Raw genomic sequence first — 25,939 nt, 5'->3', positions numbered from 1 at the left:
AGAAATGTGTACGTTTGAGGATAGAGGATTTAAAGTGATGCCAGTGAATCCGAGAAGGAGAAGTTAAAGGAGAGATGAATGCGTTTTTTTTGTTTTTACTTTTAAAAGTTTTTTTAAAAAAATTAAATTTTTATTTATTTGTTTAAATTAATATTTTGTTAGTATTTTTATATTATTTTAATGTGATAATATCAAAAATAATTTTAAAAAAATAAAAAAAATTATTCTAATATATTTTTAAAAAATATTTTTTTAAAAAAAATAATCATAAGTCAATTTCTAAACACCCTAAAATACCATAATGCACGAGAAAAAAAGTCATGGACTCCTTTTTGATTTGTCGTATGTCATTTGACTTGGTTGTACAGTTGACTGACTTCTTGCAAGCTTGATCAACTTTACTTTTTTTTTCTTTTTCTTTTTGGAATAACGGGTAAATACAAAAACCATAAAAAAAGAATGCTCTGTTTTACCGCAGCAGCTTTTGTCGTCTAGCACCATTTACCGCTCACTAGATTGTAAATTCAATGGCCGGCTAGACGGTAGCTTGCTTGTAGGGAAATAGGATCGCCCTCCACTCTCCACGTGGCTTGTCTCGGTAACTACATGCCAGTCTGTTAGCACGTGGCTTTCTGACGTCAAATCCCGATTCTCTCCTGGTGGTCCCTTCCTGAATTAGGTAGCAATTACAATTTAATTGGTGGTTTTCTTGTATTTTTTTTAGTTTAACATTGGTGTCCGGGCCAGCTTGCGCGTACCTCGACTAATCCCACGGGTCCTGAAGTTAACAACCATGTAAGCCTCCAGTGGCCATCATATAAGCAACCACAGGGCTCGAACTTGAGACCACAGAGAGAGCAAACTTCTTAGTCTCAAATTTTTATCACTGGACCACCATCTAAATGGTTAGTTTTTACTTACATTCATGGCTGCAAATTGCAGCCATGAATTTATCATATCCGGTTTAATAATTAACTCGAAAAAACGGAGGAAGTTGGTAGATTATTTGATCAATATTATAGGTTAGAATCAATTGATAAAAAAATAAATAAATAATTGATTATAAATTTTGTTGACGTACAAAACACTCTCTCTTCTATTCCACGTCAGTTCTAGATTGGGTGGACTTGATTTCAACTTCCAATCCATGTTAATGTTTTCCCCGTAACTACACTAATGTTGTTTTCTGAGCTCGATATACTCTAGGATGGTGTTATTTTCATTCCATTATCTACTTTTATTATTTAAATAAAATAAAATAATCTCAATTTGTTTTTTTATATGTATAGTTGATGGTTTTAAATGCTGATATTATATTTGTATCTAAAAGTGAGGAGTCTTCTTTTATATAATCAGAATATTAAATTTGACATTTTTTTATTGTTATTTATGACTATATTTAATTTCTTTGAGATTCTTTTACTCGTGTATAAATCATAGTACTTTTTTCCATGATAAAGATTTTCTCTTCTGTTTTAAAATATTATCCACCGATAAAATATTTACTTTAAACAATATAATATAATAATCAAAATCCTACGGACTTCATTTTTTATGCACTTCATTTTTTTCTATTTGAATTTATCTTGAATTTTAATGAATATAAAATAACTTTTCAATAAAACTTCCCCGTGTCAAAATAAGATACTCATAATTATTATACTACATTTTAAAAGACATGGGAAAACACTATGCATATACCATGAATATAAATTCATCGCACTATGAACCACACTATAAATTTAAAGTATTTGTACTGTGGACGATACTGTAGTGCCCTGAGAGGCATTGTCTTTTCTATGTTTAGTAAAAAATTAATATTGAATCTAGCCAGGCAACCAGATCCAATGCTGCTTGGTTTGGCTGGGCAGGACCCATGAACATTAGATCTGGCTTGACCGCCACATCCAAAGGCAGGCCCAAAAAGATTGGGTCAATAAAAAAATTTTTAAAAAAATCAATTAATAATTTTTCTTTAATTCAAATTAATATGTTTTGATGTTTTTGTAAATGATATAAAAAATCAATTTTAAAAAAATAAAAATATTATCTCAATATATTTTTTAAAAACAATATTTAAAAAAATACACAATTACGTAATAATATAATAACTAGTATATGAACTTGCGCTCCGCAACAAGTCAATAATATTTTTTTTTCAAATGTAAAAATACCTGAGTTGAGTTAAAAACACGAAATGTATGTGCACCATCACCATCTTCAAATAAAGTATTTTCTGCAATAGCACCATGAATAGAGCATAGCGGAGCAGCGCCCAATACACCCACAACAAATTTCTTTACCTTTAACTTTTTTCCTTTTAAGATATTTTCAAATTTTTTTCCTCTTTGAATTTTTTTCTTTTCTCTTATTGATTTTTTTAATATTGTAAAGGGGAAATAAATTAATGTGACTTTTTTTATATTGTACAAAAGTATTTTTTTTCATATCAGGTTGGGTTGAAATTTCTTACCAAAGCATGTTTATTTTTGTATTTAAAAAATGGTATTAAAAATTTTGGATTTTTTATATTTTTTCCTTACATCAAATTAATATTTTTTTTTTGATGTTTCTGTATTATCTTGATGCAATGATATAAAAAATAAATTTAAAAAATAAAAAATATTATCTCGATATTTTTTTTTATATAGAGTGGTTGCACTTTGGACAACACTGTAGCACCATGGGAGCTGTTGTCTTTTTTCGTGTTTAGTCAAAAATTGTTATTGGGTCAAGCTGGACAACCAAACCCAATGCTGTTGGGACCTGCTGCACAACATAATCCAATAGCGTTAGGCCTTGTTGCCGGTAGAACCTTATAGAGTTGGATTGACACCAGACTCAATACACTCAATATATTTTTTGTGTTTTTTTGACATTATAAAAAAATATTTTTGACCTGCTGTGAAGCAAGGGCAAAATCCTAACATTAAGGTCCTGATTGTTTTTGTGTTTCAAGAGTGTTTTTTTTTTAAATAATTTTTTATATTTTTTTCTTTGCTTCAAATTAATATTTTTTTAGTGTGTTCAGATCATTTTGATGTTCTGATGTCAAAAATATTTTTAAAAAATAAAAAAATATTATTTTAATATATTTTCAAATAAAAAATATTTTAAAAAATAATCACAAACTATATTTTCAAATACCTCTATATTTACAAGGGGTGATGTAATATATTGTTAGAACTTAAAACCAGTAACAAACGAGGAGCGAGATTGATAATTCATCTGATTGAAGATAACACCACAATCTACGGAACACGTGTTTATTTGATGGGATGCTTAATTATTGATTTAATACTAAATCTCATACACATCGATTACCAGAGAAGCTGATAAGAGATTGTATATTATTTATATAATCTCAGGGGTTGGCTTGATTGCAGTGAGGTTTACCTTTGTATAGAGCGTTGCGGTGTAAATGAGAATAGATTAAAATTTATTTACTTTTATTTATTTTTTATTAATATTTTTAAATCATTTTAATATATCGATATTAAAAATAATTTTTTTTATTTTAAAGTATTTCAAACAAAAAACATTTTAAAAAATAAATCCAAATTGCTATATTCCACTCAATTTATTAAACATGTACATGATTTGATTGTAAGAATGTAATTTGTGTTTATTGAGATTAAAATTTTATCTTATATAATAATAAAAATCACTTTCACTCCAGCTTGATATATTTAAGATCACAGTTTTTTTTTTTTAAATATAAACTTCAATATAAAACTCAGAGAATCATGCGAGAAAATAAATCTCTTTACCCAGTCAAACACGAAACATTTGATTGTTGCTTAAAAAGTCAATATACATACACTTAACTTGTCCAGGAGGGCAAGTCTTTTCCGTCCTCTCCCGCTCCCTTCCCGGAGCCCGACACTATCAGTAGGTACATTGAAGTCTACTGCTTATTTCTGTCTCTTCCCCCCCATCACAGGATTTTGCCTGTTTTGTTTAAATCAAAGATAAAAGGGATTAAACTGCTTTTCGAGTATTTTTGTTATTTTTTAAAATATTTTTTATTTAAAAATATATTAAAATAATATTTTTTTAAAATTATTTTTAACATTAGTATATTAAAACCACTTGAAAATATAAAAAAATAAATTTAAAATAAAAAAATAAAATTATTTTATTTTTTTCAAAATTATTTTTAAAACACAAAAATAAATAATGCTATGCTATGAACAGATAACTGACCAAGTCGTAATTACGATTAATTAACTTTTATTTATTTATAATGCGTTTGTTTTCATCGTTGAGGTTAAGTTTTGTGGATAGAATAAAAAAAATAAAAAAAATAAAAAGCAAAAAACTAGCTTTTAAAGTACCCAATCTCAATTATGTGTGGCTGCTACCCAGGATGAGGACAAGAATGCCGTCATCAAACGCCGTTAAGATCCCAAATGTTACTGTTTAGGGTTTGGCAACTGCTTTATGCGTTTGAACAACGTGGCAAGGCATAAGTTGGTTGGCTCCAGTTTAAATCATTACAATTCTGACACGTAGTGGCTTCACCACAAACGTCGGCTCTTGCAATTAAAAAACGAAAAAAATAAAATAAAACAAATTTAACGCTCCAAAGTCTCTCATGGCCCTCCTGCTTTTTCTCTTTTTCTCTGTTTTTTTTTCTTTTAAAATCCTTATGCAAGAAAAGAATTTTCGCACCACGCTGTAAGCATCATGCCCAAACTGCCCCTGCTCCCTACCGTCACTAATTATCATCCCCATTTTTTAAAATTGAATTCTTCTTCGCACAATACAATTGTCGATCATTTTCGTTACTATTGTAATTAAAGACCTTGACTTAGGGCACAAAATTATAAACTCTTCACGACTTAATTAAGGACTGGAATTAGAAATCTCTGCCTTAAACACTAATATTACCTGAGTTATACTTTATTGACATAAATTGAAAAAAATAATTAACATAATAATGAGAAAATCGTTTGAGCTTTAAGATTATATCAAAAAATATTCTTAACATAATAATTTAAATTTTTAGGTTAAATCTCAATATATATTTTTTACTATTTTATAATACATATTTTTAAGTGAAAGTTTTTTAATTTTAAAATCTACACAAACCCAATTTATCTTATGTTATTAATTATAAAAAAAATAAAATTTAAATTCATAATTATTTGATTATCGAGAGATACTCGTTATCATATGAAAAAAAATATAAGATAGAGAGCCAAAATCTTGAGTTTCGATTCTATAGCACTGCCTTGTGAGGGCTACAAAGGATTTGCAGGAGAAATGCTAGGAGCTGAACAAGGTGTGTGTATACAGAGGAAAGGAAACAAAAACAATCATAGTTGTAAGGAGTGTATGACGGAGAGTATCCCGCAGGAAAGAAAACCCTAGAAAATCGAGGAGCCTGGTACTGTGGTGCATACAATATTGGTTTTGCAAGCAACACAAGATCTGCAAAAAGCGAGGATCAGACCCACTCTCACTCAGTGCTGCTAGTGGGATAGTTACTTATCAGCTAAAAACTTCTATATGTCAAATGGTTGTTAAGAACTAAACTTAGTAGTCAAGCATTTGTAAAAGGTAAAGGAAACTCCACAACTCCTGGAAGAAAACGCTATCATAATGTTCCTCACCTGTGGGACAACTTGGTCCTGCTGTGCTACTAACTACTAAACTTGGACATAAAACTGCCTGTACTTGTTTTCTTTTTGTTTATTTTTCCCTTATATTGAACATAAAATAAAAACTACACGTTCTTTCACATGTCTGTTGCGCTGTATGTTTTTTTTTTTTGGGGATTCGATAAATGCCTGGTCTGGTCTGGTCTGGTCTGGTACTTGGGTTAGATTTCAGTTACTGTACCTCTTTTCCTCCAAGGTCAAAGGAAATGAAGCGATGTGCTTTCAGATTTTAGGTACTCGTTTTGGAAACATCACCTACTTGGCATCCATTTTTATCTTAGAAGCTTCCATTTCAAGGGTTCTCTATGCATCATAGGAAATTCCAATGATTCTTTTTAATATCCATGCAGCAGTTCCATGACATTTTCTCCAGATAAATTAAATTTCCAAGACAATCCATTTTAGACTGACCATTTGGGAATCAAAAGCAATTATTGCACATCCACTTCACTATTGTTAAAAGAAGGTACGAACTCCACAATGAATTCAGTGGTGTTTATATATATTTGTAGTACAATTGTATTTTTTATTTTTAAATTAATTTTTTAATATTTTTAATGTATGATATCATAAATGAATTTTAAAAAATAATTTCTACCACTTTCAATCAATTAATTCAATTGAAAAAACATAAAAAATAAAATTTTACAATGCTAGGTTTGTATTCAACTCTAAATGGAATCCTTGGATTTTGTTTTTGTATAAAGAATGATAATATTAATAAATATGATTATAGCAACAGTATTATAGAGCCTTGCTATTATAGCTTAAGAAAAATAATTGAGCGAATATAAATTATTATGTATTTTTTTTATTTTGTATAATATAATTATCTGTCTCTGGGTAAAACATATTTTTCTCTAAATTTTCAATCAGACGCAAAGAACAAAAGAAAAGGAAAGAAACAAAGAGGATAGCTTTGAGTTGACCCAAGGGTGATTTTGTCATACCAAAAAGTCGAGATACCTTGTGTTCTTAAATTTATAATTTTCTTCCGAAGAACAGACAAAGAAAACGACCTTTGCGTGAGCTGTAAAAATAAAAAATAAAAAAATGAATTTTTATTATTCCTGAAATATCCAAAACAGTATTTTTTATTTTATATACATCTTTCTTCATCACAATGACACTCTCTCTCTGTTGAGGTTTCCCTTACACTCAGAAAAATAAATAAAGATGGACCGAAATCAATGACTTTCCTATAGATTCTCCAAAAATTCAAGCTCCTTTAGGGTTTCCCAATTTCACAGTAAGCAATTCTCCCAACTCCTCCTTCATCCTTCCTCTCTCTCTGCTTGCATCTTCATTTTGTGTTTTTGATGATAAAGTTTTGTTCTTTGGGGAATTTCTGTATCTGGCTTGCTAGAAAATTTGTGGGAAAGAAGAAAAAATTGGAAATGTTTTAGCTCTGTCCTTCAAGTAGAAGGGGGATTTAGAACTAGACTTTTGCTTGGTTTGAACTTTGTGCTGTGAAATTTAAAAGGTTGGAGTGGATTTAGGATATCCTGATGAAAATCATAGCTGAATTGAGCTAAAATTTGGCGTCTTTTCCCCTGTTAAGCCTAGTTTTGTTTTAAAGCTGTTGAAGTTTGAATAAATTTGTTCTTTGCTAAAAAGCTTGAAATGAAGTCTTCTGTAAATCTCTCTCTCTCTCTCTCTCTCTCTTCGTTTGGCGATGTGTGGTGATGAGTAATTCAATGGAGATTGAATTTTGCATATATTTTGCGGCGTGTCATCTGTCGTGTTTTATTTTTATTAAATTATTGAAAATTTAGGATTTTTTGAAATTTTTATGTTCTAGGAGAACGTTGTGAATGATGCCGGCAAAATCTGAAAAAGAAGATCGACGTTTAGACCACAGTGGACCGAGCCCGTTCCAAACAAACATTTACTCGCAACCTTGGTGGCGTGATGTGGGGAACAGTTCCTCTTTAGGTGACACTGCATCAAAATTGTCTTCAGTAGAGCACCTAAATGGTTCTCTTGCGAATGCAGCAATACAATCACAAGTTAATACTGGCTTACAGAAAGGAGCTATGGTGAACAAAGACATGCAGACCGATGTAACATCGCAATCTGGTAGTAATCCTCGAACCCATCTCTTTGTTTTGCAAGTATGTTTGCACGAAGACATTATTATTACCTTAACAGTCAGCATAAGATAACTGTTTGAAAAGAGTGTCACCAGGGCATTCCAATTGTGCTTTTCTCTCAATGTGAGTGATCAATAGAATGTTCCCCCGTCTTTAACATGGTCCATTGAATTTAAACCAAGCATGCCATGTTTTTATGGTTTGCATCACAAACTTGTTCCAGTATGCATATTTTACTTACTCTTCACATTTTTTACATGAAAGGTTTATTCTAGAAATTAGAGAAATCAGCTTGAAAGAACAAGATTCTATCTTGTACAAGAGGAAAAGAAAGGAAAGGATTGGTGATATTCCATTGTGGATAAAGTTTATCGACATTGCTAGGATACTGCCTCTTTTACTTCACCCTGGGTATCATATTCATTTACTTTGGTGATATGGATGCCGGGCACTCAAAAATGATGGAGAGCTCCTGAGAATAATCAAACTCAAAACTTGTAATTTTCACTCACAATTGAAACTGGCACATGAATTCATGTAATAGTATTTCCCTCTTAGTTATTTTTGTTTAGCCTGGATCAATTCTTAAGTTTGACTACAACAAAATGGTCGCACTGTTATGGTGGCTAAATTCTGTGTGATAATGAATCTGTCTGGTTTTCATTTTGAATGTAGTGTATTGGCACCCCGTTGTATAGATCTAACCTTGCTCCTTACTTTTAGGAGTGCAGGAAGGGTAGGTCTTTTTTAGCAGGCAGATTGTTCTTGTAATTTTTTTTGGTTAACAATTAATACTTACAATTTTTTTTTTTTTTTTTTGAGTTTAGGATTCACAAGTTCATTTAAAATATCTTGCCTTTTGCTTTTGGTTGGTTAGACAGGGGAAACATTAGGTTGATACTGCCAGTTTGTGCTCCAAGCAATTTCTTGAAGGTTATAAATGTCTTCAAAAAATTTCAATTGTGGAGAATAATTCAAGGAAAAGAAAAATTGGATGGCCTTTTTTTGTCACATCCTGCTGTAAGATAAATATTATGTTTATAAAATCTTTAATACCACGTTTCTTTTTGAATTCCATGTCCAATGTCCAAACACGTTGCAAGTTGAATTGGAACAATGTCTTCCTTTTATTCTAGTCTTCTCTTTGACCCCACTATATTTTGTTCTCAGCCAGTAGCAGTATGCTAGACTACCTTCTCTTTGCCACTACCCAGATTTTGGTAGAAAAACATGACTCTACTCAATGTTCTGCATCGGATGCAGAAAATTGAAGGGATAAATTGTAGCAGCTGTCCATAAATTCCTCCTCCTGAGAATAATATTTTGAAATGAATGCATGTGTTATGGGTTTATTTGCACTTTGATAGAAAATTGTTCGTGAATGCTTACTTTGTGTTGATTACTGGTGCTTGATTACTTCTAATCTTCAACAGAATGAAATGTATATGGCATGTTTGCCCCTTGTTTCGTAGAAATTCAGATGTACCCTTTTCTTTTAGACATATGATATTGTTGCAAGTGTCACATTTTGTCAGGTGAGGACACCACCCATGACATGGCTAAAGTTTCTTTTCTTGTCCAGATGAAAGTAATGAACAAGAACACCATCTCAAACACATTCCATCACCAACAACTGTTACCATGGGCGGACACCTTGAACCAAATTCCCAGATGGAACTTGTTGGCCACTCAATTGTAAGATCCCCCCCCTGTTTGTTTCCCTTGTGTGCACAAATGCACTTGTTTTTCTAGTGCATGCTCAATGTGCACATTTGTGAGCACTCACGGTTGTATTGCATTGACAGCTAAATGTCTCTTGGACTTTGCCTCACCTGGTTCCAACTTCTGTTTACTCAGAATTCTGAGTTCTCTAACTTTTTCAGGTTTTGACTTCACATCCATATACAGATCCACAGTATGGCGGGATGTTTGCTTCTTATGGAGCACAAGCTATGGTATGAACTTCATGGTCCTCTATCTATGCTATAAATTTAAGAACAGAAAGACAGTAAACCACATTTGGCATGCTTCACGTTTGAATCTTATTTTAGATACTATGTTTGCTTCTGAATTACATTTGGCATACTTCATGGTCCCTTCTCTATGTTTGCTTCTCATTTTAGATGTTCTCTCCCATTACTGAATTTATATTTGTGCCTCCTTGTTCACAATTGGTGATCTGGCATTATGAGCTGAAGTGGATAGAGGAATGATACAGCCAAGGCCAACAGATTTCTAGTATTCTCTGTTGTTCACGATTACTAAACAATTACAAACATTTACCCATCAATGATCAAGTCATCGGCTCTCTAATTCAACTGTGGAGCTTATGGTTCTTGGTTGAACCACCACTTATGCATTCAGTTTATTTCTTGTAGACTAATTGAAAGTATATTACAAAAAAACAAAACAGAAAACTTTACATGGATCATCCTCATCTTCAGAAGAAAACCAGATGATCTCTTAAGGTAGATTGACAAATATATATATATATATATATATTTGTGGGTGTGGGTTTGGCTTATTTGTTTTTATTATTTGATTGTTAAAGGTGGATAAAATTTGAGATATAAAACTAACACGGGCCAATCAAAACTTCATAGCTGTCAGTTGGGATTCATTATGATAAAATCTATCTTAAACAAGTTCACCTTTTGATCTTATACTGGTTTCTTCTCAATGCTGTTGGTTCAACCATCTTTCAATGGGTTTGGATGGGTATCCCATTGCATGTCTGGTCTGAGAGCCAGCTTGAGTGCAATCTTATTTATTCCTGATAATGACAAGTGAAATGATTAAATTAATGTTCTTCTACCTAATTATTGTTTTCATACATTTATAGGTAATAAATTTCTTGCTTTGTTACTAGGTACCTCAATTATATGGAATGCCACACGCCAGAATGCCCTTGCCCCTTGAAATGGAAGAGGAGCCTGTTTATGTAAATGCAAAACAGTTTCATGGTATTATGAGGCGAAGACAGGCACGTGCTAAGGCAGAGCTTGAAAAAAAGGCAGTAAAAGTTAGAAAGGTAGAATCAATGTTTCAATTTTTTCATCCGCTGAGATTATTTAGTATTTTCAGTGGTAAAATTTAAGTCTAGATGCATGGATACGTCCTTAAATTGTTAATCTAAATCCTGGCATGGCTTGTTTCATCTGTTTGTGCAAAGTTAAAACATGCATTCTCTTTTAAAATTAGTTGATTTTCTGTGTCACTTTCCTTTTGGCAATGTTACCTGAATGCAAGTTTCTTTCTGCTAGGTTACGAGCTTTGTGTGGTTCTTTCATTCAAATGGAATCATTAGAAGTTCAATTTCTTTATCCTTTTCACGGGATAAAATTCTCTCAGTTACGGGCTAGCTAGCTTGATGATGATTTTAAAGAAGTTCCTAGGATTAGACATCCTTGGATGTGTTTGATATCTGAATTCTTTCTCAGGATATTTGTACTTCCTTTTGAAAGAAGATAATAGACATTATAAAGAACTTCCCAGGAGGAACCCATAGTCAACCACCTGTGTGTTAATGAAATAGACAAATTCATAGAAAGTGGGATGAAACTGTATCAGGTGTCGGAGATATTAATGGGGATTTTAAGCACTTGCAAATGTCACTGATTCTTCAGTTTATTGTTCTGGTCTGAAATCTATTTCTGATTTGATTACCCTATTCACGGTTGAGTTCATGCATTCTAAATTTATAAATTGCCTGTTATATGATCTGTGTCTCTTGTTGGTTGGTAAAGCCATATCTACATGAGTCTCGACACCAACATGCTTTGAGAAGGGCAAGAGGTTGTGGTGGCCGTTTTCTCAATACAAAGAAGCTTGATAACAGCGCTACCAATCCCACATCAGAAAAGGGTATTAATTCTGTTGCTAATATCTCAAAACAATCTTATAGCTTTTCAGTTTCTGAATGTTTTCCCACTGAAGGTAGTGGAGATTTGAATTCCTCTGGCGATCTGGAAGAAGGAAAAGGGTCACAGGCTTCCTCCAATGGTCATGGTAATGGCCATGCACTCTCATCAAGATATCATTCATCATCACATGATGGCAGCTTCTTGGGTCAGCAAAAGGAAACCACACACGGGAATAGGGTGTCTAATGGAGCTGTCTCCATTCATTAAACTTCCACCTCGAGTTGTACGGGGCCTTCAGCATTGCTACATTGGTTTGATTATTAACTCCAATAGAGACATCGTTTAATTTCCTTTTTCTCCTGGCTAGTCTTTGTATCTTATGGAAGGGTTTGCCTTCTGCAGGAAAAGCTGGAGGCATTAGCCATGTTCAACTTGGGAGGAAACCTTTCCTGTGCTGTGTTTCTCAGGCAATTCATTCTTGGCTTTAGGTCTTTGGTTACTTGGTGCATTCATGGTGGTGAGAGTGTAGTATATGTGATGGACTTCACGCTGTCTTCAGACTTGAACTAATTTCATCTCTCTTCTTTTAGTCGCTTCTGTAAAAATGGCAAAAACTTGTGTATCTACCTCGTAGAAATTACTCTCGAACGTAGTAATTCCAAATGGTCTGCATTTGAACTTTCATGTGACCTCTACTTTATGTGTGAGCAAAGGGTTTACCTCTTCTACCCTAACATCTCAATGACGCTAAGAGTTGGCTGTTGTTCTTTCCGTCAGTCTTTTCCCTTATGAATTCTGATTGTTCTTAGGATTCACCTCATCTTCATCCTAATGATTGTTTGGAAACTGTTTCGCTTATTCATCTTTGGGTCAAATTCATCTCCATTCTGCCAACTGTTCGTGTGTAGGACGCGCGCGCTTCATTGTTGTACAAGAACAAAGGCCAGAGCATTATCTGCACGTGTTGCCAGTATGTACCTCGTTAAAGTGGCATGGTCGATTGTTATCCAATCACAGTCCCTCTGGAGAAATTTGGAGACAGTTCTGTTTTCCAACATTTTCTATTTTGCAGGAAGTGATGTTTGGATTATTGTCGTGCTATAAAAGAAACCACCGGGACGGAATCCTGGGGGTATTGAATAGCATTTTCTGTGCGTCAGTGTTTGCTTATAACACGCGCCTTCGAAATTGGGAGACAAGTCATCCCATAAATTTTAATTCTATAGAAGCTAAAATAAAATTTTGTTTAGAGAACTATTATTTATTTATTTATATATGAAAAATTATATCACAATAATTATATATTTTTAAAATCTATTTTTAAAACCATAACTATAAAAAATTAAATTATTAAAATGTTATATCTTTGATATTGTTGTAGTGATTATTTTTTGAAGTGTTTTTTATTTAAATATATATATATATCTTTATTTTTAAAAATTTATTTTTAATATTAGCTCATTAAAATAAACTAAAATAAAAATTAAAATAAATTTATTTTTTTAAAAAAAAACTTTTAGAACACCATAAAACATTGCTAAAAGGACGGGTTTTAAAAGAAAAGGCTTCTGTACACGTGGCTAACCATGATTGGTTATATGATACAAGTGGTGTTGCCTTGGAAAAAAGAATTGTTTTAGATGTAAAACACCGTAGTTTTGGGCGATCCTTTTAAAAACAACAATCCCCTTCCCTACGCGACGCTGCGGCGCTCTCATCTCTCTCTTCTTGTCTCGCCGTATCAAGTCGACTCTATCTCTTTTTCTTGATTATTATGCTGTGTGTAAGCATTTATTTATGAAAATATAGATATAAATATCCCAATGAAGAAACATTTAGTAATCTGAAGTGTGCTTGAAACAATTTATGAGGGAAAGATGGATGGATGGATGGGTGCTCCTTTATTCTTCTTTTTTAGCAGAAGAAAAAGTTTGAGGAACCAACCAACCATCCCTTTCATATGTTTCATGCACCTGCAGGTGGATGCTTGGCTTTTTGGCTGAGGGATGGAATTTTTTTTTTTTTTTCATTTTTGTGATGGAACAAGATTTTACTGTTCTCATTTTTTAGTTTTACTTGCAAATAAATCCGAAAACCTTCTTCTCTTTTTTGAAATTTAGATTTCAAAATCGGTTTGGGAACTACTCTAATGTATGGGATCTACTATAAATCTGTAGAAGCTTATCTGATAAAGCTTTAGTATGAAGATTTAAAGATTTAATGGCATCATTTTTTATTTAAAAAAAAACAAGGAAAGAAATCGCTGCCAGGCCAGTGAATCTCAAAATCAACTGTAAGAAAATGTCAATTTTTATGGTGCCATGCTGATTGATCACAGCTCATTGGCCTGTCTGTTGAATCGAGATGTGAATCAAGAGTCATTCTGCTGGTTCTGTGCTAGCCTGCTAGGTTCTAAACGAAGAGGAAGAAACCTTAGTTTTTCTTTTTTGTTTTAGCGGATGTTTGCAAGGAATTTTATTCGAAGTGTTGTGTTTGTGATAGGCTTTGCAGCTGCTCCCTCTATGTGGAGAATCAGGACTCCAATTTTAATCAATTTCCAGGTTGTTCGGAAGTTCAATTTGAATCATATTAATAGATAAATTGAATTTATATATTTTAAAAAATAAAATTTAATTCATTTTATTTTATAAAGAATATAATCACCTTTATCTTATCCTCTCATTATCTCCATTTTATTTAGAATTTAATTTTTAATATTTAAAATAATTTCAAACGTAGTTAGTATTCAAATGTTTATATATGTTAGAATGATTGTTTTTTAAAATATTTTTATTTTTTAAAAATTTATTTTTAACATAGCAAATTAAAACAATCTAACATCATAGAAATAGAATTTGAAAAAAATAAAAATTTTCAAATATAATTTTAAAATACAAAAATAAACACTCTTAGTAAGCATTCATCGAAACCAAGTGACAGTGCTGCTTTCTATTGGCAAATATGTTCGATTTTGAATGGACCTCTTTCTTGTACGCTACATAAGGATTTTTGTAAGCCAGCGGGCAAATCCAGAAAATGTCTATCAAACTTCTTGGTTATTGCCAGTTTGCCTTAAAGATTTTCTTCGTTTTCAACCGTTGGGCTGTCCTTTTGGGAACTATTGCTGTGCAAGTTGACAAATGCTTGCTTAAATTGAAAGGGGTATGCAACGAAATCGTTGTTGCTAATTAATGAATAGATCGAGATCTTTCTCTAATCACGTGATTATAAACCATTGGAATGCTAGAGAAAAAGCTTGTTTTCTCGAGCTCTCCAATCGCTGATGACCATGGGACCTGCGAAACTGCAATGGATGACAATCAACATTGACAGGGAACATTATCTGTGAATGAGCTGGACATGTAGAGATAAACCATCACATTATTCAAGGAAGAAATTTCGATATATATAGCTACTAGTACTGCTGCTGAGGTTTTATAGTTTACAGGTTCTCTGTTAATACAGAATTAATGGCAGCATAACAGGCAACAACTACACGCTAGTGGAAATTACTCTGCTTCCCGTTCTCCGTGTGTTCTATTACCATATCTCAAGCCCAAATGATTGCCTATTCTTTCTGTGGAGCAATTACAGTTTTGCCTGTTCTTGAAGTTGTTCCTGTTCAGCATTTGATGGAGTTTGGTTAGAAGCACAGCTCGGAAAATAGAAGTAGCCGTAGCCGCACACAATAAACTTAATAACTTGCATCTGTACAGATATGAATTATCATGCAATGGTTGTATGGTATAATGGATGAACCCAGAGAAGTTGCTGGAAATAATCAATCGGGTAATCTCCGAAGAAAAACATCAGGGATGAAAAGATAAAAAGGCTAAGCGATATTCACACTGGAAATAAAATACATTCCTTCTGGCTGGACGACTGTAGAATTTCACACTAAAATTTTGTTAGCAAAGAATAGCTGGATAATCATCATACTACTGTTACTCATCAGCTAGAATTCAGGGAGGTACAAGGTGTTATTCCAAGCAACAGGTGACTACAACTCTAATCCTTGATGCACTACTCCAAGTAGGGGTAAGGGCTGCATTCTCTAGGAACACAATAACGCAGCTAGTCTTTGCGGCATAAGCAACAAACTTGTTACTCAATGGTATTCTTGCATAAGCAAGAGAGGTTAGGTCTCAAGTTTGAGTTTTGACAATTCAACCCTGATAAATTGGATCACATTCATAAAAAAAAAAAAAAAAGCCAGTCTTCATTGCAGATGTCACATCAGCTGAGATAGCTTTCTTGTATCTTGTCATCATCAAATGGCACTGCCTTGAACTTCTTGCTAGTATTTGATCCATTTATGTACAATTATTCATTTCAAAGAATACCCAAATACTTAATCCGTTTCCAATATGTTCAACTCCATCTCCTAATCTTAAGAATCAGATCAATACCTGTTATTGTTAGCTAATATTTGGTCCTCAATTTTTTGGTGTTCTGAACTTCACTTGATTGATTCTCAATGGCATTTATTGTGAGAAAAAAAAAAAAAAACCTTAAATGGCATCGCCATACAACTCTCTGAAAACTCCTCCTAACTCTCATAAAAATTAACTTCTAGTATAAGTCAGTCCAAAAATGAATTGAATATGAAAGATCAAAATCGAACTAAATCCAGAAGTAACTAATATTACACTCACCTCTGACACAAAGAAGGCATGGAACCCATATGGAACTCTGTGGGGTAACTCAACAACTGCAACAGGATCAGCTGACATGGTTTTTGCATCAATCACATTCACTGATGATTTTCTGCATGTTAAAGATAAGAAGTTAGTTTTTAAAAAAATACCATGAGCCTGTAAACCACCTCATCCTCAATGCCCCTCAGAAAGAATAAGAGAAACAGAAAATTGAAAGAGAAAGCCTGGTGTTCCTTGACGGGGCATATAGCCACATTTTTGGAATATTAGAGCAGTCAAAGTTCACTTGTTAAACTGGATGCTTGGATGGAAATTAAAAAAAATGAAAAAAAAGATGGGCCAAAATTGTTGACAGGTTTACAAATTGAGGTAAAGTAAGTTTTAATTAAAAAGGGAAGCGATTACCCGGTACTTTCATCATGTGCGAAGAATATCAGGTAGCCATCATCTTCCTCGGAAGTGGTGCCTGGCTTACTAGGGACAAATACAGCCTCTGAACCAAATCTACCAGGACCAAGGTCAAAGATGCCTTTGACATTTCCTCCAACCTCAATCTTTCCTTTTCCTGGTTCAGGCTCTGCATGTAGATCAAATTTAACAACCCCTGTAACCTTTGCAATGCTGTCTAGAATTGTCCCGTACACATATCTTTGTTTCCTGAATTCACACAAGATAATCATCAGGCAAAAATAATCAGCAGAAGACATAAGTCAGTCAACAGCACAAGTAAAATATGAAACAGCAAAATGAACTCAAGCCAAAGAACAACATTAGTGACACAACTGCAGCTCAGGGTAGATGTACACCTCCCAGTGTAACTCTCATTCACCCTGGGAAAATCAACTGCAGATTCTGATAGTTTCTTTTGTGAAGCTACACCACTTTTCATATTGAATCTCATCTCATACCTGCTCAAAAAGAAAAAAAGGCCATCAGAAAGACATAAAGATAAACTACTATAAAATTCACAGGAATGTGTCATATTTCTCCTACAGCTCATTTGAAAAATTCTCAAGCTTTTCTTTGACATCCCCACTGACCATGTCCAAATCTGGATTTTGAACGCGGCAAGTGATTAAAACAATTTCATCCTCCTCCTCCCAGGCATTGGCTAGTAAAAGCAAGCAAATAAAGTTAGAATGGACTCATGAAGACAGGACAAAATCTAGTATCTTATTCATAAGCCAATAGAAGCCTTCGTATATTTGAAGTTCCACTAAAATAAATCTGTGAAATATGACAAACAGATTATTTCATCCAAAAACAATGTCAACTTTGTTCACCGTACACATCTCTGAAGAGAAGCCAGACTATCAGTTTTAAGAACAGGAATCTGCCATGACAAAGACTTTTCAAGGCGAAAGAGGAGCCTGAAAGACAGTCTACTGCAGTTTTTATATACTTGTTCACGTCACTTTGACTTATTGATTTATGTCTTCTAGATTTACGCATGTTAAGCCGAAAGATAACAATTTTCGAAAACCATGCATCGAAAAACTGACCACAGATTTTGTACAAGGGTGCCTCTATGTTGATTGAAATTACTAGGCATGCAGATTTGGCTAGGCGGCCAGCAAATTGGAATATGAAGCTTGATGTAAGCTACGACACAAAAGATCAACTTTTTAGCCAATACCAGAACCTAGGATAAAGCATAATAACCTAAAGATATGCTTGGCAAGTGTGTTCATATTACAGATTTATCAACTCAGAGAATAATGTTTTTGGCATTTAAATAGACACGGGAAAGGTTACAATACTATTAACTCAGAGAATGACGTTTTTGGAATTTAAATATACATGGGAAAGAAAGTAGCGCACCATTGTGGAATATGAAGCAATTTGGAAGCTCAAACCATTTGATTAGGAGGTCATCCTTTGCATATCGTGGAAGGACACCAAAACGAGCTTTTTTTGTTGCATCAAATGTGAATATGAGCTTCTTTTCTTTCACCATTTCCTGAAGAGTTGTCTCAAGGAAAATATTTAAGGTTGACTGTTTCCATCACATTCCATACCATGAATGAAATCTAGTGCATGCATTCAAGTACTACTGTGAATTTTCATGCAAGTTACATGAGGCTGCTTTTGGCTGTCAAGAAAGTTTTGTTAGAATCAATCTGGAAGTGAAGAAAGCAAAGCAAAGCAAAAGTAAAGGAAACTGATCTTAAGGAATATTTTGCCTAGAATTTGGAAGAAAGGTTTGCAGGAAAACAACCATAACTCTCTTATACTGCTTTTCCGCAAGCAAAGGTTGGACAAGATCTGCGAGGCATTTTCTAGCTAGAATTAGCTAGTTGTTGGTTGCTCTTATTTTTGTTACAAACAGATCAACAGAAATGAGGGACCAGCTTACATACCTTCTCCTTAAAATAAAAATGCTGGAGATTAAAATCAAAATAGTATAATTAACCCATGGATAGCATTGAACTTCACTGTTGCTTAGATTAGGTTACAATTAACAGAAACTCTACTTGTTAAGTGTTTGTTGAAATTACTGGTCCGATATGCTCTCTATTTAGAGTCATTTATTTTTAATAGAAGATTATTAATGATGATCCGACAATTTACTGGTTTAATCACATAAACTTGTGAAATCTTTTACACCTAAAAAATCTCAACCACAAAAAGGACAGCAAAAGGAACAGCTACTCTAAAACATGCAATATTAGTAAGACCTGTACATATATTCAGTGCAAATTATTCACCCTCAAAATCAATGATCGTGTTTTCCAGAGTCCGACCAAGAATCTAGTTATATTTTATGAGTTGGCATCCCTCCTCCCCTCTCTCACAATACTCTCTCTAGTTATATTTCTATGCACTTTTAAATCTCAAGTTTATAATTGCCTTTCACTTACATAGATATTCATGAAAGACACTCATATGCATGCATGTATCATGCTGAACCTTGTGAACAGTTCATTCATTTGTTTTATAAGCACTGTGAATTGTGTCCATAAACTGCAATAACTGAGAAATTATTGTACCTTCGGTCGGAAGTACAAAGGAAGATCCATAAAAATTGCATAGTTCTCTGTAATTGCAAAGTCATGCATCATTATGGGTTCTGATATAGTTATTGGTACAGGGTCATGCATGACACCATCCTTTGAAATGACTCTGTATGTCACATATGGTGGTTCATGTGAATAGCCAAAGGTAAACATCTCTCCTGCATTAAGGGATTTTGAATGTTAAAAATGTTTCACTTCAGTAAAACTTGTTGCCGAGGTACCTTTTCATGCAGGACATTACCAGTGAATGGATCCACCTTTGGATGAGCAGTGAAAGAATGTTTTAGTCTTTTTTCATAATCCAACAGGCCAATAGTTTGCAGATCTCCATCTTCCATAACTTTAACCACATCTGCAAGATTCAAAGGACATCTCTCCAGTTCTACACAAAAGGACCGCAAAAGAGCAACAAACAACTCACCCACACAAAAAATTCTTTGATCTTCTCAAAAGTATGATAAAGAGAAAAGATGAGCTTACAGGGTTTATCAGCCTCTTGAAGTGCCAAAAGTTTTCCATGGTGATAAATGAGATTTGTATTACCTGGAAGAGGGTTGCAGACAATTATTTTCTTTTAACACTATTTTATGAGGATGATTAATAATGTGAGCGGCAACTAATAAACATAGATGCGGATGTCATCTCCAGATCAAACTTTAAAGCCAACCAAAAGAAACCCAACTTACCAGTCCCATTTCCATATGACATGTCCAATACTTTTGTTTTTGCTCGAAGCATTTGCATGTTAACCATAAGTAATCCAAAAAGCCCTTTGAGGTCTCCAACCTGCAAATGACAGGTCAAAGAACAAAAGATAATTATTCAAGAGAAAACATGTAGAACAAGGTTCAAAAACTCTTGATTGGCGAGCAAAACTACAAGAGGTGTGACAGTACCGAGACCTGAGAGCATCAAGAAATCTTAGATTCAAAATTCACCCAAGGCTCCTAACTTTGGAGTGAGATATGTACCATATAAAATTCTAATCTGCACTTTCTCAGGCATGTTTCATAAATGATTATTGTCATATTACTATATGTAGTATAAAGACAGGACAAAGCAAAATATCTATATAATAAAATGTACAGGTCGCATTCCATGGTGAGTGTTCCAACCAGCCATATAGCTTTCTTTTGAGTAAATGTATCAAATAAAGAATCAACCCCTTTAATTGAAAATTCTTCCAAGTTGAAGTTTTAACTGGCAGAATGAGACTGAAATTGTGATTGAAAGAAAACATGAGAGCATAATCATAATTAAAGATGAATTATTAAAGTCTCTTTCAGACTGGTCAAAGAAACATAATCTTGACTATTTCTTATACGTGACATGAATACTGTTAGGGACTCCAATTGCGGCAAATGGAGTCCCTAGCAGTAGCAATATTTATGTGAAGAATAACTTTTTATCTAACTCAGAAAAGAGGCAGGCATTGTATAATTTCCACATCCTTAGTGCTATACAGTTGAAATCATCATTCTCTTAACATCACAATTATTTGAATCTTTAGAGTTGGATAACAGAATTGTCATAGCTTTGTACATAAACTTAAAATGATCCCCATAAATGTCACAAAATAATTCCATTTTAAATGAAAAATATTCCTATTCAGTTGGTTCGGGACTGCACCTTCATAAATTTGGCACCTCCAAAAAACTCTTCTTGTTTAAGTCTTGATGTCCTCACAAAACGACGGACATATGCTGCTTTTCCATCTTTAATGCGCATACCATGAATCATTCTGCAAATACATTTGACAAAATATATTTAAAGTCATAATTGACTTGGTAAGTGAATAAATATAATCCTGATGGATTGGAAGCCACATATAACCCTTGGAATCTAAACAATTATGAAGGAAGAAAAGGTGCTTAAAAGAAAATGGAAATAACCACCTATGTATAATGCAAATGAAAACAGATTATCATGAATGGTTATGTCTACAAATAGGCATTCCAATAGTCTGATCACAAATTCACACACAGCAGATCTACCACAACCATCTTCAAATAATTCTTATTGTATAAGTTGATGTCCGTGACAGGAACAACAATCAGGCTCTGTGAAGAGTTCTTGATTAAAAAAAAACCATTCTTCTCTTTCTTGTAAATGCATTGGAAGAACAAAAATGTATTTGCGAACCATTATGGATGAGACAAACTCTCTACTTTGTTCTCAATTGCAAAGTATTGCCAATGTGTCTTGCCTATGGAAACTCAAGTAATTTATTTCTAAGGTTGTGCAGAATTTTAATTCAACACCATCATGATGCTTACGTTTGAATACACTCAATATCCATTTTAGGTATTCTTACCACCAGATCGAGTTTGCATAACTCATGTATCTGTTAAACAAACATCAAGGAAGGAATAATGAAGACAAAAGCATAAAATGCTCACTTTCGGTGGGTGACTTCATTAAAACTTGACATTCTATAAACATCGACTCTGACAAATTCAGTGTAGAATGTCAAGGCACACATAAAATCCACATATCTATTAGTGCTCCAATTGAAACCATTTGAAGTAAAACTAGGTGAACAGCATTGACAAGCCTAGGCAGAGAAGAAAAGGTAAAGAGGAAAACACCAGGCACTAAATTACATTCCACTGCCACCATAAATTCAGTGTTTTAAAAAATAATATGGAATAGACATGCATTTGATTGGTTGTGCTTGATAGTATAAAGAGAATTTGGCCGCAGAAAATAAGATGTTAGGCCAACGAAAACCATCACATTGTAGAAACTGGGATATAAATTTGCAGAGACAACAAATGGAACAAACAAAATCTGCAATGTATTAGCGCAACATACCCATCTCCATCAAACCTGCGCAACCATCAAAAACAGAAATTAGCACGAACATTCAACTGACCAATCACTCTATTTTCATTTACAATGACAAAGAAACATTTTCAAGATGTTGACACAAATAAAGAGAGCATACCAATGGTATCCAGCCACTGGTACAAGCTTCGGGTTTGGACCCACCCTCACAAATTCCCCATTCAGGCAATCCTAAAATTAAAAATAAAAACAAGCATCTTAGCTTAATATAAACATCACATGCAACACAGATTGCCTAAGAAAATTAATATACATAATTAAACTATACAGATATGGTCTATTTTTCTGCAATTGATTTAGAGTTAACTGATATATAAAAAAACAAATTAATACTATTAAAAATTCTGTTAAACTAAACATTTTCATGAGTGAGAGGAGGCGCGTGGCCTAGTCCACAGGAAAAATCGTGGTCCAAGTTTTTAGACCTTAAAAACTCAGTAGTCATTTTTACATCCAATTAATGCTGTACAGTACCTGTTCTGCTTTGACTACTCATCGCAATCTAGTTTTCTATTATAATTTATAAGTCAACAACTCCCAGAGGACTCAATACTTAATTAAAGAGTAAAAAAATTCTCACAATTTCAAAATTCAAACACACGACAGCACATAATCAATCATTTATAAACAAATCCAAACTTTACATGAGACAAATCGTTGACGAGGGAATATTATCAATAGAAATCATTCTATCGTTACTCTTAGAAAATTAATTCATTTTATCAAATAAATAAAGCAGTACTTACAGGTAGGTAGCCTTTAACGGGAAGGTCTTTAACAGGAGGAGTTTCATCAGGAACGGGAGCGAAGTTGCCGGAGAGGTAATGGTGAGATTGAGAGGTATCATACATTAATTTAACAATCAGCTTTTCCAAGTAGTCAATAAGTTTTGAAGTAAGTCCTTTTTGTGGCTTTGGATTCACTTCCACTACCGTGCTTCCTGCTCCGACGCCGATCTCTTGCTTTTTCTCAACTTGTGATTTCTCCGCCATTTTGCTTTCTCTAAATTGTGAGCACTGAATTGTGATAAAATTGGATAGGAAGGAGATGGCTTGACTGGTTAAGACATCACATTGCAGATATTTTTTGGTGTGGACTTGTATTTTTCCGATAATGGGCGGTGGTGCTACTGGCCACGTATTTATATATTAGGTATTTTTCCGATAATGGGCGTTTTAGCCCCGATTTTTAACCCCAAAAAAAAAAATAGTACAAAAAAAAAAGTGTATATATAAAATTAACTATATACTAAACGAGCTTTTGCTTTGACCATCTCATATATTACTTACATATTACTGGGTTTTTTTTTTAAATTACAATTTGATTTTTAAATTTTTATTTTATACAATTGAATTTTTTTTAGTTTAAATTAACAATAAATTATATATATATTTTTAGTAAGGGTTGAATTAAGAGAACCAGAACTTGAGTGAAAAATCAAGTAAAGTAGGTAATGAATTTGAGATTTGTTTGAAAAATTTATTTTAATATCTCATCTGTTTTAACTATTAAATATTTATCTCTTTAATTTTAGAAAATAACATTTTTGTGCCAAATTTTTTTTTTTTAATTTCTCAGTCCTTTTTGGGTGGGAGAAAAGAGAAAAGCTTGTCAAGTTCCGGTAAAGAGAAAGAAAGTTGTCATTGGTACCGATTCCAGCCACCAAAATAGTCTATTTTTGTGTCAAATAATTCTATATGATAAGGAAACTTCAGATTAGTTTTTTTTACTTTAAAAGCGCTTGAAAAATCAGATCTAAACTTGGAAAAACATTTGATTTTAGGGTTTAAGGCATTGTTTCGTGTTTTTTTAGATCATGAATTGATTTAACAAGGTTTCAAAAGCGTTTTCTAGGTATTTTGGGTAAACAAATGGGTTCAAAATGTTTTTTTGTGATAAAAATCATGAACCATGTTTTTCCAACCACTAGTAAATCCAAACAACGCATTATCTATTTTTGTAAAAAAAATTAGTATGGACGAATTAACTTTGAAAGAGAAATTAAAGGCCAATGTGTGGGCCATTTCTTTTTTTTTTAATGCGTCAGGTGCTTAGTCTAGCTTGCCAAACCCAATAATGTCTACCCTCATTAAAAAAAAATTATTTTAATTAATACTTTTTTACATGTTTTTTTCAAATAAATTTATATTTTAATTAATACCTATTCTCTGTGATTTTTATTTTTGGCTTATCAAACCCAACAACGTCTACCCTCATTTTAAAAAAATAATTATTTTAATTAATATCTTTTTACATGTTTTTTTCAAATAAATTTATATTTCATTTGTAATTTGTAATTTTATATATATTAAATTTATTTTTTTAAAATTAAGAGTGTTTATTGTTTTATAATATTTTTATTATATACAACCTTGCATAGTATTTTTTTTCTTCCTTTTATTTTATTCAATAAATTTTATAGGTGTGTCAATTTATATTACAAGTTGATTTTAATAACAAGTTCATTAAACACAATCGAAAAACTATTTATGTTGCGATATTAAACATCTTGATCTACCTTTGTCTCTTAATTTTTTTAGTTTTTTTATTTACAGTCAATTTTTTTTCTATCAAATTATCATGACCTCATAACCTATGATGATGCTCAATAAACATATGGTCTGAACCAGGGGCGGAGCAAGAAAAAAAAATTAGGGGGGGCAAGGGAGGGGCATTTCCTTGCAGGGGTCGGGGCCCCTGCCAGCCCCCCCTCCCTCGTCCACTGGTCTGAACATATCTCGTGTCCAAGTCATGGATTTCACGTGTTAACCTAGCTTTTTCCAGGGCGATAATTTATTTATTTATTTATTTGTTGTTGTTGTTACTTTATTTTTTTTTATCGTATTGTCAAATTAATTAAAATTTAACTTAATTATCAAAATTTTTATTTTTTAAAAAATTAATCACCTCCTAATTTTTTTTTAGATTAAAAAAAAATTTAATTCAGCTTGTGGTATCAGACGGACCAGCAATATAGTAGTTATCTAATATTAATATGAAAGTGCATTGATAATAAAAATGACAATATAAGTAATGTCCCTTTGAATGCACTGGTTAAACTGCCTCGTGGGTTGGCCGCAATGATTGTCCGTACGTTTATTGTATGTACAATGTACATGTATCGGAACTAAATTAAACTAATTATACCATTTCTCTCAAGGTTTAACAAGGACGTGTGAGCTCAATTAGTAATTTTTTTGGTCAATAGTAAGTAACAAGGGTTGCTGCTTTTGTTAACCTTCTTTATAGTTGCAAAAAGTTTAAACAGTATAGGGGTTGATTTTACATGTCTCGATAAACTTTACAAGTTAAAAACAAATTGAAGAATAGATAAAAATATAATATGATTTTAAAAAATTTTAAAACAATATTTTTATAAAAAGATATTGACACAGGAAGATATTGACACGATAATATATTAACTCGACTAGGATTGATATGGATTAACTAATTAGACCCTCAACTCGGGTCATGAAATCAAGATAACCTTGTAAAAAGAAAATCAAAACAGATTATGAAGCATGATCCTCATTCAACCTAATATTGAAGGATGAAATTGAAATAAAAAAAAACAAACACAAAAAAATAATCCAACTCAACCCTGGTTAGCTTATCAAATCTGCTTTATAGATCATGATACCCAAATAATTTCATAAAAATAAAATAAAATAAATTATGAACATCTATTCCTAGTAAATCTAATGTTAAATGATGGAAGTAAAAAAAATCTAATTAAAAAAAAAAACTTAAGTCAATCTATCAAGCTCATGAATTGAGTCACGAGACTGGTGTAAT

General features: G+C 32.9%; 2 protein-coding genes across 4 annotated transcripts; one reads left to right on the top strand and one right to left on the bottom strand.

The window, feature by feature from the left end:
* Nucleotides 1–6,754: 6,754 nt before the first annotated feature.
* Nucleotides 6,755–12,306, top strand: LOC7467333 (nuclear transcription factor Y subunit A-7). Of its 3 annotated transcripts, none has more exons than XM_024609130.2 (8): nt 6,755–6,915; nt 7,468–7,745; nt 9,342–9,454; nt 9,643–9,714; nt 10,629–10,790; nt 11,506–11,623; nt 11,696–11,905; nt 12,025–12,306. In XM_024609130.2, the coding sequence occupies exons 2-7, from the start codon at nt 7,481–7,483 to the stop codon at nt 11,887–11,889; spliced, it is 924 nt and encodes a 307-aa protein (XP_024464898.2). In that variant the 5' UTR covers nt 6,755–6,915; nt 7,468–7,480; the 3' UTR covers nt 11,890–11,905; nt 12,025–12,306. The 3 variants fall into 3 exon arrangements, with proteins under 3 accessions (XP_024464898.2, XP_024464897.2, XP_052311814.1); XM_024609129.2 differs by having other exon boundaries at nt 11,696–11,933; XM_052455854.1 differs by having other exon boundaries at nt 6,787–6,915; nt 7,471–7,745; nt 11,696–11,933.
* Nucleotides 12,307–15,003: 2,697 nt separating this feature from the next.
* LOC18102041 (carotenoid 9,10(9',10')-cleavage dioxygenase 1) lies at nt 15,004–23,273 on the bottom strand. The gene is made up of 14 exons (XM_006379032.3): nt 22,891–23,273; nt 22,245–22,315; nt 22,112–22,126; nt 20,927–21,038; nt 19,984–20,083; nt 19,778–19,840; nt 19,539–19,649; nt 19,271–19,455; nt 18,102–18,240; nt 17,274–17,391; nt 17,087–17,188; nt 16,686–16,937; nt 16,278–16,389; nt 15,004–15,240 (listed from the first exon to the last, which is right to left on the bottom strand). The coding sequence occupies exons 1-14, from the start codon at nt 23,134–23,136 to the stop codon at nt 15,211–15,213; spliced, it is 1,656 nt and encodes a 551-aa protein (XP_006379094.1). The 5' UTR covers nt 23,137–23,273; the 3' UTR covers nt 15,004–15,210.
* Between the last annotated feature and the right edge of the window lie 2,666 nt (nt 23,274–25,939).

The sequence above is a fragment of the Populus trichocarpa genome, chromosome 9 (genome assembly GCF_000002775.5).
Source record: "Populus trichocarpa isolate Nisqually-1 chromosome 9, P.trichocarpa_v4.1, whole genome shotgun sequence".
Lineage (NCBI taxonomy): Eukaryota > Viridiplantae > Streptophyta > Magnoliopsida > Malpighiales > Salicaceae > Populus > Populus trichocarpa.
Note: the sequence above shows the minus strand (reverse complement) of the source record. Positions and strands in the feature narration are given on the sequence as shown.